Here is a 13160-nt window from a genome sequence, read left to right as displayed (position 1 = left end):
ACCCCACTTATAAAATCAGAGGCAAGCCAGGACCCCAGGGAAAGCTGATGAGTCGGACTTTACTTACAAGGATGGAGTAGGAGTTTGGAGATGGTCTCTGGGTCCCTCCTCGGTGGCAGGCTCCAGAACTGCAAGTTTATAATCTAATTTGTGGATCACATGGCATGGATCCAGGGAAAAGGGACATACCAAAGTTAAAGTGTCCTTAGGCACAGCTGCCACGAGGTAAAACTCGTGGAGCAGCACTGTGTGAGCAGCGCAAAGGAAGCCGCACTGCTGGCTTGTTTAGGGGAATCATAGAATCATAGGCTTGAGTTGGAAGGTACCTTAAAGATCATCTTTTTCCAACCCCTCCCTTGCCATGGGCAGGGACACCTTCTCCTAGACCAGGCTGCTCAAAGCCTCATCCAGCCTGATCTCAAAACACTTTTAGAGATTAGGTGTCCACAACTTCTCTGATCAATCCATTCCAGTGTCACACCACCCTCACAGTAAAGAACTTCCTAATGCCTAACCTTAATCTACTCTGCTCTAGTTTAAAACCATTGGCCCTTGTCTTATCACCACAAAGGTGACAGGATAAAAGTTTCTTGTAAGTAGACTCTCCCCACCTTTCCTTTTGGCTCCCTTCAGGTACTGGAAGGTCGCCTTCTCTTCCCCAGGCTGAACAGACCCAACTCACCCAGCCTGTCTTTGCAGGAGAGGTGCTCCAGCCCTCTGATCATGTTTGTGGCCTTCCTTTGGACCCTCTCCAACAGATCCACATCCTTCTTGTGTTGGGGGCTCTAATGCTGGATGCAGTACTCCAGGTGAGGTCTCACAAGAGCAGAGGGAAAGAATGATCTCCTTTGACCTGCAGGACACACTATTTTTTTGGTGCAGCCCAGGACATGGCTGGCCTTCTGGGCTGCCCAGTGAGGGCAGAGAGGGGGAGGTAAGGCACACAGCATATTTATCAAAGGAATTGAAATGTTTTATTCCATTTGCACCTTCACAACAAAAAAACAGAATAAAAAGTTCAGATGAATCATGGTACACTTGACCTGAATTCTTCTACCTTTTGTGAGAAACTGGAGATAATTCCTAATTGTGTAAAATTTTGGACATGAAACATGAAAACTGGAAAGCTTTTCGTGACCTGCAGTCTTTACTTTTTGGAGATTAAGTTGACAGATTTTCTGATGCTTTGTTTTTGTTGACAATAAGTCACCACAGCACAGAAACTTCTTTGTGGAAGGACGGGGTAGGCAGGAGTGTAATTGTGGCCTGGCAGTTATATTAGGTAGACTTTTCTGCTAACATTGAAGGAGTTTTTAATTTAAGCTTCTTATTCAATAATAATTTAAAAAAGGTGTATCAGCATTTTGATAAATTGTGCTTAACCAAACTCCAAACTCCAAACTCCTAACAAGTGCCCTGTGTTCAATCACAAACTGAGTGTCAAACTGGGATGAATAGGCTGCGCTAACTTGGTTGCTTTTCAGGATAGCTTTAAAAAAGTACATAAAGCTATTTAACCCATGCATGGTTGGCTCACAACTAGATTTTTCCACCTGATGAAGCTTTTTGTGGGATCAAGAACTCACTTTTTTACCCATCCAAAGCTCCAGAGAAATATTGTCTGAATTAAGGGCTAAGTATGAAATTGAGACAGACCCTTACTTCTGGCCAGCCATTAGTGCCATATAATTTCTTTGCCACTGCAATTCCAACCCACTATGCTGTCTGTTGTTTGATGTTGATCACACCACAAGTTTCCTAGGAAACAAATTTAGGGGCACACATACATTGGTAAGAATGCAGCCTAGGGAAAGTTTGAGTTTGGATGACAAATTGACACCCCTCAATTTGCTTACGATCACCAAACCTGTTACTGAAGCAGATTCAGAGCTCAGAGAAAATAATGACAGGTGTGTGCTGCATGCTCTTTTTCACTGCACACCTTTGCCTTTGTCCAGAAAGCCAGGGAACCTTATTACTTCTGAAAGTATGTCTTCTTTTTTCTGAGCTTTAAATGGATGGCAGTAATCACAAAACCTGTCAGGGTTGCTGCTGAGCCAGTAACCACATAGGCAATTCCCAGGAATGGGCTACTTCCTCCACTCCATACCACGGTTGAAAGAATCACATGCTTCCTCCCCTTGAATTTGGTAACAGGGAAATCTGATAAAAGCATGTTAAGGTTCTACTAATAAAGTTTACATTATGCCCAGGAGGAGAAAAAGTGGTTGATAAATGCTCCAAAACATTTCCAAGGCATGAAGAGCCTAGAGAACTGTGTTTGCTGCAAGAATTCTTTTAACTGACCTCTGATGTCTCCACTATTCTGTGTTCAAAAAACCCAGGAGCAGCTGGTGGTAGGAAATTCAGTTATTTTAAATACAGTGTCTGTGTGAACATGAAAATACTTTTTGATTTTACATTATAAATTCCAGGCTTATAATTTATGTAACTGCTACTGCATTAATTTGCTATGAAGGCTCAGCTGAAAATGAGCCTTTTTCAGCAGACTACCATGATGATACTCCACATATTCTGAGGCCAAGTGCTCACCTATACCTAACATATTGTCTACGTGGAATGTTACATGATTTTATCTTTCATCTCTCCATGTGGAAGCTTTCAGAACAGAACTGTGCTACACTGTTTACAATCACAAGAAATTTATAGTCATCTTGACATAATTCCTGCTGACAAAAGAAGTTCTTCAGTCAGCACAGTTCACACTGTTCAGAGTGAGAGTGCATTTTCACCAGCACAAAAGCTCCTGCTAGTATGTGGCCCAAACCCACCAGAGGGCTCTGCTGACACAGGAAACCCCACAGCTCTTAATGTCAGGGATGCCTCTGGCACTTCCACGCACCCCAGTAAGGGTGTTTGCACATCTGATTAGGCCACTATTAAATATTCCAGCTGAAACAACATCTTCAGCCATCATTGCTTCTGCCTCCCACCCTTCGGTTAAAGCTCCCACATACTGTCTCCAGCCAAAAGCAGCCCCTTCAGAAGTCAAATCCAATGTCATGTGCTACCATTTGAGTGACATGACTTAACTCTGCATGGGCTAAAGAGAATCCACGTGTAGTGTCTCATCCCTCTCAAAACTAAGTCTTTTCACGGTGACTTAGTTTTGCTCAGTTTCTTTGCCATTTTACTGTCCAAACTCCAGCCACTCCAACCTGTTGTAACTATCTAGTAGGTCTGGATAATACAAAAGGATACTATAGGAAATAGAAAAAGTGTAATTCCCAGCAGGAAGGCCATCTGCAAACTGCCTTACCCGCCTGACACGCCGGTAAAGATTTCGGAACATAGGAAAGGCCGACACTCGCATCCAGATAATGAAGTCTTCATTTAGATAACCATTGTTCCTTTCATCTTCCTCATCTAAAGAATATACTGGTTTCTGCCAGTAAGGAGGTCTTGCTGTCCCTGGTGAAAAAAAGAAAGAAACCAGGAAAGGCATACTGTCAGTAAAAACAGGTGGTGCCTGAATTCTGGGCTTACTCACAACCAATACACATGAGATACTAAAGAGAAGAAAAATAGAATAACTGGAAAATTACATACACTGTGTAACACTTTTCACCCAAGCACTTCCATTCACCTCAAATATGAATGAAAAGAATCTAACAGTACCCAGAGGTTGCTGCACATTAGAAACTTTAAGCACAGCACAACCAAAGTGACTCACACAAATGAAAATACTGGATTCTTGCCTCTTCAGCAAATGACATGTGCTCTAGAATCACAGAATGCACTGGGGTGGAAGGGACCTTCAGAGATCATCTAGTCCAACCCCCCATGCAGTGAGCAGGGACATTCCCAACTACGTCAGGTTGATCAGAGCCCCACCAAGCCTGATCTTGAATTTTTCTACAAGGGATGGGACTCCCATCACCTCCCTGTTCTAGTGTTCTACCACCCCTGTTGTGAAGTACTTCTTCCTCATGTCCAATCTAAATCTACCCTTTTCTAGCGGTACATTGTCCCTTGTCCCATTGTTCCTGGTCCTAGTGCTACAAGCTCTTGTAAACGGTCCCTCCCCAGCATTCTTGTAGCTCTCCACCCAAGAAGGCTGGGAAGGAGCTATTTACAAATGGGGAGCTTGCCTTCATTTGTAGATATTTATTCCTGCACAACCAGATAAGCACCTTCTTGCAGTCTAATGGCACAGCCTATAACATTTAGAATCTGTCATATGAAAACTACTTAGACAATTGACTTATGCAAACTGCATCCAGCACACCACTGCCCTGATCCAGAACAGGGAGCTTTTAGTTCCACTTTCATACAAATTCACTGTAACAAGGAAACAGCTGTTTGAAAGCAATAGTGATGATGGCAGCCTCACTTGTCTCACAACTGCCTAAGCATTTGCAAAGGCATAAAGAAGGAAAGATGTGACATGCAATTCTCCTTCACAGATGTTTTTGACAGGAAAAAATAAGGTAGCATCAGCCTTGCTTTCTCTGGACACATTAATAAGCATTACAAAAAGGGGGTTGATGTGGGCTAATTTCAGTCTTCCAAACCCACTTTCTCTCTATTTCAGTCAGTGATTCAAAAGATACAGTGACATTTTAATCTAAATCTGTCTTCTGCTCTCAGTCACCCACTAAAGCTGCTTCTCCAACCTTCTCTGGGAGGTGTTTTTCTCAAAGGCAACTACTCTCAGGATGGGAGATCCTCACACAGGACAGGGGGGCAGGGCAGGCAGGGAAGCCATTGCAATGTGAGGAACCAATCTTACCTGCAAAAGCAGAAGAGAGATTGTATGATTCTGGATTGCGAAATTTCACATTTTTATCTGTCCACCAACAGTTCCCAGTCTTCAGCAGTGGAACTGGAATAGCAGATGAGTTAGAATTGTAGAAGAGCTCAATAGTATCTGCAGAGAATACAAGAAGCAGTATATATGAGTAAAAGACAGTCATTCTAATTGCCAGCATGATGACTAGCAAAACCTGTAACACTGAAGCATCTTTCAAGTTAGACTAGACTAGACTAGACTAGACAAGACTAGACTAGACTAGAATAGAATAGAATTAACCAGGTTGGAAGAGACCTTTGAGATCATTGTGACCAACCTGTCATCTAACACTATCTAATCAACTAAACCATGGCACCAAGCACCCCATCCAGTCTCTTCCTAAACACCTCCAGTGATGGCGATTCCACCACCTCCCTGGGCAGCACATTCCAATGGCCAATCTCTCTTTCTATGAAGAGCTTCTTCCTAACATCCAGCCTAAACCTCCCGTGGTGCAGCTTCAAACTGTGTCCTCTTGTTCTGGTGCTGGTTGCCTGGGAGAAGAGACCAACCCCCACCTGGCTACAACCTCTCTTCAGGTAGTTGTAGACAGCAATAAGGTCTCCCCTGGGCCTCCTCTTCTCCAGGCTAAGCAACCCCAGCTCCCTCAGCCTCTCCTCACAGGGCTGTGCTCCAGACCTCTCCCCAGCTTTGTTGCCCTTCTCTGGACATATTCCAGCAACTCAACATCTTTAATAAACTGAGGGGCCCAGAACTGGACACAGTACTCAAGGTGTGGCCTAACCAGTGCTGAGTACAGGGGCAGAATGACCACCCTGCTCCTGCTGGCCACCCTGCTCCTGATACAGGCCAGGATGCCATCATTGGCCTTCTTGGCCACCTGGGCACACCGCTGGCTCAAATGGAAACCAAAACAAATCCTGGGAAGAGTCTTATCATGAGTGTGTACAGAGCACTGTATACTCCACAGGAAGAACTAGGGTTCCAGAGCCTTGGAACTTCTGAAGTTTTGAAGACAAATGTACTCCTACCAATAATCTTATTGAATCCATTTGTAGATTTCCTGGAATAAATCTGCTAGGAATAATTTGCACTACACTGATCAGAAGTGGTATTACCTACCCAGTGCTCAGTACCAGGGTCAGTTCTCTTTAATATCCTTATCAGGAGGGTGGATAAGGGGATTGAGTTCAACCTCAGCAAGGAAAAGGAGGCTGAGGGAAGACCTTCTACATTTTAATTTTCTACATTCTCATTTTCTACAGCTCCCTGAAAGAAAGTTGGAGAAAGGTGGGTTTTGGTCTCTTTTTTTCTTTCACCTCCATGTGTGTTGTTTGTCTACCCCCTTTCCTTCTCCTGTCTCTTTCTCCCCTACAGGGGGGGAGGAAGATGAAGAGGGAGGTAATCTAAAATCTGTCCCGGGAGGTTTTGCCTTGAAGCCTTGAACAGCGACAGCAAGGAAGTACACAGAATCTATTGTACCATTGTTCCTTATTTCCCTAGGGACTCAATTCCTCACTCCTCTTGTCTATTCACATTGAAGAGGGTCCCAGTAAATGAAAAATATTTCTCAGTTTCAAAATGAGGGGCTAGTTACTAAAATGTAGGAAGCAGAACCCCATATTCACCATAGCACCATCACCAAACAAAACCTTTTCTGGGAGAAGACAGAGATCTTAGACTATCAGGACTCAGAAGGATTGGAGTAATCACAGAATGATATGGGTAAAAAGGGACCTCTAAAGACTGAGTCCAGCCCCCTGCCAAAGCATGATCACTTATGACAGGTCATACAGGAATGCATCCAGATGGGTCTTGAAATTCCAGAGGAGACTCCACAACCTCTCTGGGCAGCCTTTTCCAGTGCTCTATCACCATTACAGTAAAGAAGTTTTTCCTCATGTTGAGGTGAAACCTCTTGTGTTCTAGTTTCAAGTGGAAATTAGCAAGGCAGATGTGGAAAGTACCAACTTACCATTGAACATGCTGTTGGCAATAGCACCACAGGGAGCCATGGGTGTCCCATTTCGGTAGGTGGCAAAGGGTGCACAGTTCTTTGGAATCTGCACTCAAGGTCACAGAATAATCAGGCACAGAACCTGGGGCTTTTGTTTTGGTTTGCTGCTGTGTTAATGTTCTCCTCCCATTCTTTCTTCTGAATAGTCACTGAATAATTAAGTCTCCAGTACCTTTTGGTCACATTAGAGATACATCCAAATGAATGGGTTTGTAGTTGAGGAATACAAAAAATTCTTCACCAAATTTTGCTGCAGATTTGCAAACTCCAGACTACAAAAACTCATTTGGAGATCTGCTATTGTAACATAGCTACAAGTGAAAAATGTTCCAGTGAAGCCCTGGCTTACCCTAGAATAGCTCATGTTTACTTGTTTTTAAACTCAAACCTGGACTGCTTTGGTGGTAGAGAACAGCAGATGCAGTTAGCCCACACAGAAAAGCAGTAGTCTTGATGTAGGAAGATACAGCATGAATAACAAAAGCCTATCTCAAATCACCTCTCTCCTATCCAAATTTGTGAGATGCTATGCATCTTCAGGTCTAAATGCAAAAGCATTTTCAAATAACTCCGTAACTTGTGTATCTGATTGGCAGAATAGCCAAAACAAATTGCACCTGGATGCAAACAACCAAGCTGACAGGATGGCTGGATGGATGTGGGGTATGTCTTGAGAGTTACAAGAAGTATGTTATAGAAATAGCAGATTATTATTGCACAGTCATCAGATGTGCTCTGAGGACAACGTGTGGACTGTGTGCATATTAAGAAATGCTACTTTTAAGCCAAAGAAAACATGGCTTAGATTGGCAAGTAATAAACCTGAATGTAATGACTGCATTTTCCAATTTCCTTCTGCAGGTCTGCTGCAGGTGATGCTGTCTAACCTCCCTTTTTAGACCCCTAAATTGCATACTTAGAATGCTACATGATCACCTCGTTCACCATAAACCTCGTCTGCTTCCAAAGCCAGAAGGCAAAATGAAAGACTTAGAACAACTTAATTCCCTAACCCTATCATAAAAGCGCAGCTTAAAACATTTCTGGCTAAGAAGACTAAGAAAACACTCAAATGAAAAGCTTTCTGTAAATTTGTTTGAAAAAGACAATCTATTTTTAACTAGCATCCCTCCAAGGTGCAGGTTTGAGAATTGCAGCACTGGACTAATATCTGTTATTTGTCTTCTCAATCTTTCTCTCTTATTAATATATTAGACCTAATGGCCCTGATAATCACAAAAGCAGAAACCAAACACTGAAAATCTCTACTTTCTTATTATTCCCCAGAGCCACCTTAATATACTTACAGTTACACCTAGTTAGCTCTCCATATGGTCAAAGATGCACCTGATGGAAACTGTCACCATCTCATAACATAAAGAAGAGAGCTTACCTTTGCATTCTGGCCCAGCAGCTGTGCGTCACTCCTTGACATCATGAATCGCCGGTGGTTTTGATAGAAGTTTTGCAGGCCATAGTACATAAAAACATCACCCTAGAATTCAAAGAGAAACTCTATTACTTGCTAAAAAAAGAGAGGAGAAGAGAGCGTATTCAATATTGAAGTGCTAGTAACTAGACTCTAAGCAATTACTTCAGCAGATGCTGGCTTGAATCTAAGTCTCTGCCTTGACTGAAGGTTTTAGCATTTTGGCACAAAATTAAACATATTTTAAATCACCGACTGAAAAGTAAATTAAAACTGCCTGATGATTATTTTCCTCAAGATAGCATGGGCTGGCCATGAACCAGCTGTTCAAGAAACATGTGGACATAGCACTTTGGGACATGCCTTAATGGCCATGATGGTCTTAGGTTGACGGTTGGACTCAGCGATCTTAGAGGTCTTTTCCAACCGAAACAATTCCATGATTCTATGAACCTGCAATAATTTTGTGGAGACAGACATTCCTTTTTCATATAAGGAGGTGCTTGAAGAACTTCAAAAAGTACCCATTGGTTCTTAATTCCTTCAGATTTGTTTGAAAAATCAGGCTGCCTCTCATCAATTATTTGAACCCCTTGGAAAGTTTAGTCCTGTTGTAAAAGGAGATTGCTAGGCAGGCAACTACAAGCAAGAAAGAGGATTATTAAACACCACCACCACTTTCCATCTGTAATCTTGTATTTGGTTTGGCTGAGCTGGAATTAGTTCTCCACAAAGCATCCTTCTAGTGCTGGGTTTTGCAGCAGTAGCTGCTAACACACCGGTGTTCTGGCTACTGCTAAGCAAGTATCCAGGCTGTGTTTTTCCAACATCGCCCTGCTCTCAGAGTCTGAGAGGAGGGCAAGATCTTGGAAGGGGACACAGCTGACCCAAACTGGCCAAAGGGGTAATCCATGCCATATGATGTCAGCTCAGATATAAGGACTAAGTGAAAGAAGGAAGTTGGGGAGAGATTTGTGGATGGTATTTGTCCTCCAGGGGAACCATTACATGCATTAGAGCCCTGCTTCCTGGGACTGACCACCGTCTGCTGATAGGAAACAGAGAATAACATCTCTTTGTGCTTCTGCTTCTGCATGGTCTATTACTTTTGCTTATCATTATTATTAAATTGCCTCTATCTCATTGCTGGCTTTTGTTATATTTTCCCCTCTCCCCTGTCCATCTAAGAAGGGCAGTGATAGAGCGGCTTTGGTGGGCATTTGACCCCCAGCCAGGACCAAGCCACCACAGATCTGAAGAATTATGGAGTATTTTAACAGCCTCTTCAATACTGAAGAACCCCAAAGTGAATCTATAATTTCAATTGCACTGTAATTTTAAGGGATCATTTATGCAGTACTAAGATCTCTTTGGCAGAACACGAAGCATTTTAACAGTCTCAGCAACTTGTCCCAGTAGTTTAGGACAGGAAATTAAGAACAGTTTTCCCAAAAGAAACTGCAGAATGACATTACTAGACTTGAACTATTTCAAGGACCTTGGGGGTTGTCATAGAATCATAGAACTTTTGAGGCCAGAAGAGACAATTGAGATCACCAAGTTCAACTGCTTGCCTAGAGTTCACAATCCCACCACTACTGCTAACCCTCTACCACTAAACCATGTCCCTCAGCAGCACATTCATGCATCTTTTAAATACCTCCAGGGACGGTGACTTCATCACCTCCCCAGGCAGCCTGTTCCAGTGCCTGATAACCCTTTCTGGGAAGAAATTTTTCCTAATATCCAACAATTTTTCCTAAAATTCAACAAACAGCATGACTCTTGAAAGACTACAGGAGTTTGCCTGTGACATGTGGTCAGTTTCAGATTTCCTTCTCACTGGTGAGCTTAGCAGTGCAGTAACAACACAGGCCAGAAGTTTCCTAATGCCTCAGAGAGGTCACCTCCCTAATCAGACATAATTTCCTCCATAGTCATCCTCTCCTTTGACATCTCCCAACCAAGGAAAGGCAGCCTGATCTTGATTCACAGATTTACAGATTGCACCTGGTTGGAAGGGATCCTCAAAGGTCATCTTGTCCAAACCCCATGCAATAAGCAGGGACACCTCCAGCTAAATCAGGTTGCCCACAGCCACAGCAAGTCTGATCTTGAATGTCTCCAGGGATGGGGCCTCAACCACATCCTTGGGATGGGGCCTCAACCACATCTTCTAGTATTTCATCACTCTAGCTGTAAAGAACTTCCTCATGTCCAACCTAAATCCATCTGCTCCTGTTTAAAACCACTGCCCCTTGTCCTGTCACTACAAGCCCTCCTAAACAGTCCCTCTCCAGCCTCCCTGTATCTATAAGGCCTACTGGGAGCCTTCTCTTTTCCAGGGTGAACAGGCCCAATTCTTTAGGCTTGTCTTCATAGGAGAGCCCTCTGATCATCCTTGTGGCCCTCCTCTGGACCTGCTCCAGCAGGTCCATGTCTCTCTTGTGTTGGTGCTCCCATAGCTGGACACAGTACTCCAGGTGAGGTCTCACCAGAGTAAAGCGACAGAAGCACCTATATTGACCTGCTGACCACACTTCTTGTGACGCAGCCCAGGATGCCATCGGCTGTCTGGGCTGCAACCACACATTTCTGGCTCACATCCAGCTTCTCATCCACCATTCCCCCCGAGTCCCTCTCTGCAGGGCTGCTTTCAGTTTCATCATCTCCTAAGACATGCACCAAAATCACCAGCCAAGGTGGAAGTGTAAACTTTTGAGTATTTTATGGTTTTAAACAGCACAAAGAAAATTTAGTCAGGAGCTCTTCATAGCAGAATTGGTGTATTTTATCACCCAGGGATATGTGATCATGAAGTACTAAGCATTTTCAATTGGTTTCTTGCAACCACTTACCGGTATACCCTCCTCTAGAGTGAAATTAGCAGAACAGGTGCATTCCTTATTCCAGTTAGAGGAATTTTCACGGAGTTTTGAACACTCTGAACATTGAGCTGAATAATCAATCTGTCAGAAAAGTGAAGAAGCAGAGATATTATATTAAAGGACATGCACATACATAAAGGTTAGTGTTGTAGCTTCTCAGAGCAGTTATCTTCTAAGTGACTCTTAAAAAGTAATTTTTATTAAAGCATGTATTTTTGGGGAAAAAAAACCCCACAAACAAAAAGAACATTCATTTAAAAAATTAACAGTTAGAGAATCAGGACTTGGCCTCCAGGAACATTCACAATTTTTTTCACTAGTTTAAAGCTGGTTTAGCCTTTTAATAACTGCTGCAGAACCTCCACATCTGCTCATCGTAAAGGAGTGCTGAGTGAAGAACACTTCTGCAGCTTGGTCTGGCTTACCAAGCAATGCTTCACGAATTCCCACATGCACTATGGGCCACCCTTCTTGAACAGCCTGGATGTAGTGCAGAGTATTGGCTCCAACCAGCAGGCTATTAACACCACCACAGGTCTAATCAAGCTTGCTTCCAGGAGACATTTAAATATCAGGGCTCCTTGCATTTTAAGATTTTGCCCCAGCAAACATGTTTGTTCTTCTAGTACCAAACACTGTTGAAGAAATAAACACTATGCAGGAAATAATGACATCATTTCAGACATTACCAGCCAGTGGCAGCAATTACAATCCATATTTCAGATATTCCCACCCACTTAACCACCCAGTGCTCAGATTTTATTGGTGACCACCAACCTCTGAGGATTTTCACAGGAATACTGGTTGCTGAATACATGCCCGAGGCATGAAGACATCATATTTATCCAGAAGTAAAAATACAAAGCCTTTTCCCTCCAAACAGAGTCCAATTTCTTTTTCATAGAATATCTAAGAACAGCATAGAACCACAGAATGGTTTGGGTTGGAAAGGACCTTTAAGACCATTCTGTTCCAACCCCGCTGCCACGGGCAGGGACACTTTCCACTAGACCCGGCTGCTCAAGGTCCTATCCAACCTAGCCTTGAACACTTCCAGGGAGGGGGCATCCACAACTTCCCTGGGCAACCTGTTCCAGTGCCTCGCCACCCTCACCCACACCACTCACAAACCAACCTGGATTTCTCTGACACTGTTTGCAGAAAGTATGAGGCAGACTCCAACAGAGAGGCAGAAAGCACCTGAGAGAAAGAAGCTGGAGAGCACGGTTGCGATGTTAAGCCGGGGCTTCCAAGCTGGTAGTCTTTGTTGTTTGAAGGCAGTGTTATCAGGACATCTGGAAGGACGTGCCTCTCCTTGTGGAAGAAAACTTGTCTTGCTTTTCATTTTCTTCTTTGTGAGATGAAGGAACAATATACTATTGCTGAGGATTGTTGAAGCTGAGATACTCTCCTTACTGTTGAGAGACTGTATTGTTTGTTCAAACCTGCATTATGGCCAGGAATTACTGATTAACTAGATCTCTCTCTTCCTCCTTTCCTACATTAGTACCTGGATCCCCATGATCTTCTTGTACCAATCAAATGATTGTGTACTTTGGTCAGGGTGTCTAGTTTATGCCTGCTGGAAAAGCTTAAATATATGCTTTCTGCCCCATAATTCATTAGGACTCATTATGCCTTATTAATTTACAGGAATACTGCTAGCTATACTGGATTTCTGTGTCATCTTAGATGCATTCTTCCTTCTCCCTTCACTTCCATAGCTGCCAAACTAACAAGTAGGGCAGACAATGAAAAGAGCTTTACTCCAATGGCACTGGATGCCACTGTTGAGGACTGCAGGTGCTCAGACAGCACTGTCAGGAAAACACAGCTTTTGGAAGACCAAGTCAATCTTTTTAACCTGCTACAGACACTGCTACTGATTCAGATGCAGTTGAGAGTTGTAAAAAGTTACATGTTCTTTATGACAAAAGAGCAACTCATTCTCAAAACATCTGATTTGGATCAGTGGCTTTCCAAGATGCTGATGATTTGCTTATCTCAATTCATCTTGTCCTCTGAAAAGCAAAATCCATCCATTTCCTCCCA

At 43.1% G+C, this 13160-nt stretch overlaps 1 protein-coding gene across 1 annotated transcript; it reads right to left on the bottom strand.

The window, feature by feature from the left end:
- Positions 1-1396: 1396 nt before the first annotated feature.
- LOC104306854 (cell cycle control protein 50C) lies at positions 1397-13134 on the bottom strand. Its single transcript, XM_009907868.2, has 7 exons — positions 12244-13134; positions 11079-11189; positions 8185-8286; positions 6750-6837; positions 4754-4891; positions 3223-3432; positions 1397-2163 (listed from the first exon to the last, which is right to left on the bottom strand). Exons 1-7 carry the CDS (start codon positions 12451-12453, stop codon positions 1976-1978), a joined length of 1047 nt encoding a protein of 348 aa, XP_009906170.1. The 5' UTR covers positions 12454-13134; the 3' UTR covers positions 1397-1975.
- Between the last annotated feature and the right edge of the window lie 26 nt (positions 13135-13160).

Source organism: Dryobates pubescens, chromosome 8 (genome assembly GCF_014839835.1).
Source record: "Dryobates pubescens isolate bDryPub1 chromosome 8, bDryPub1.pri, whole genome shotgun sequence".
NCBI classification, from domain to species: Eukaryota; Metazoa; Chordata; class Aves; order Piciformes; family Picidae; genus Dryobates; species Dryobates pubescens.
Note: the sequence above shows the minus strand (reverse complement) of the source record. Positions and strands in the feature narration are given on the sequence as shown.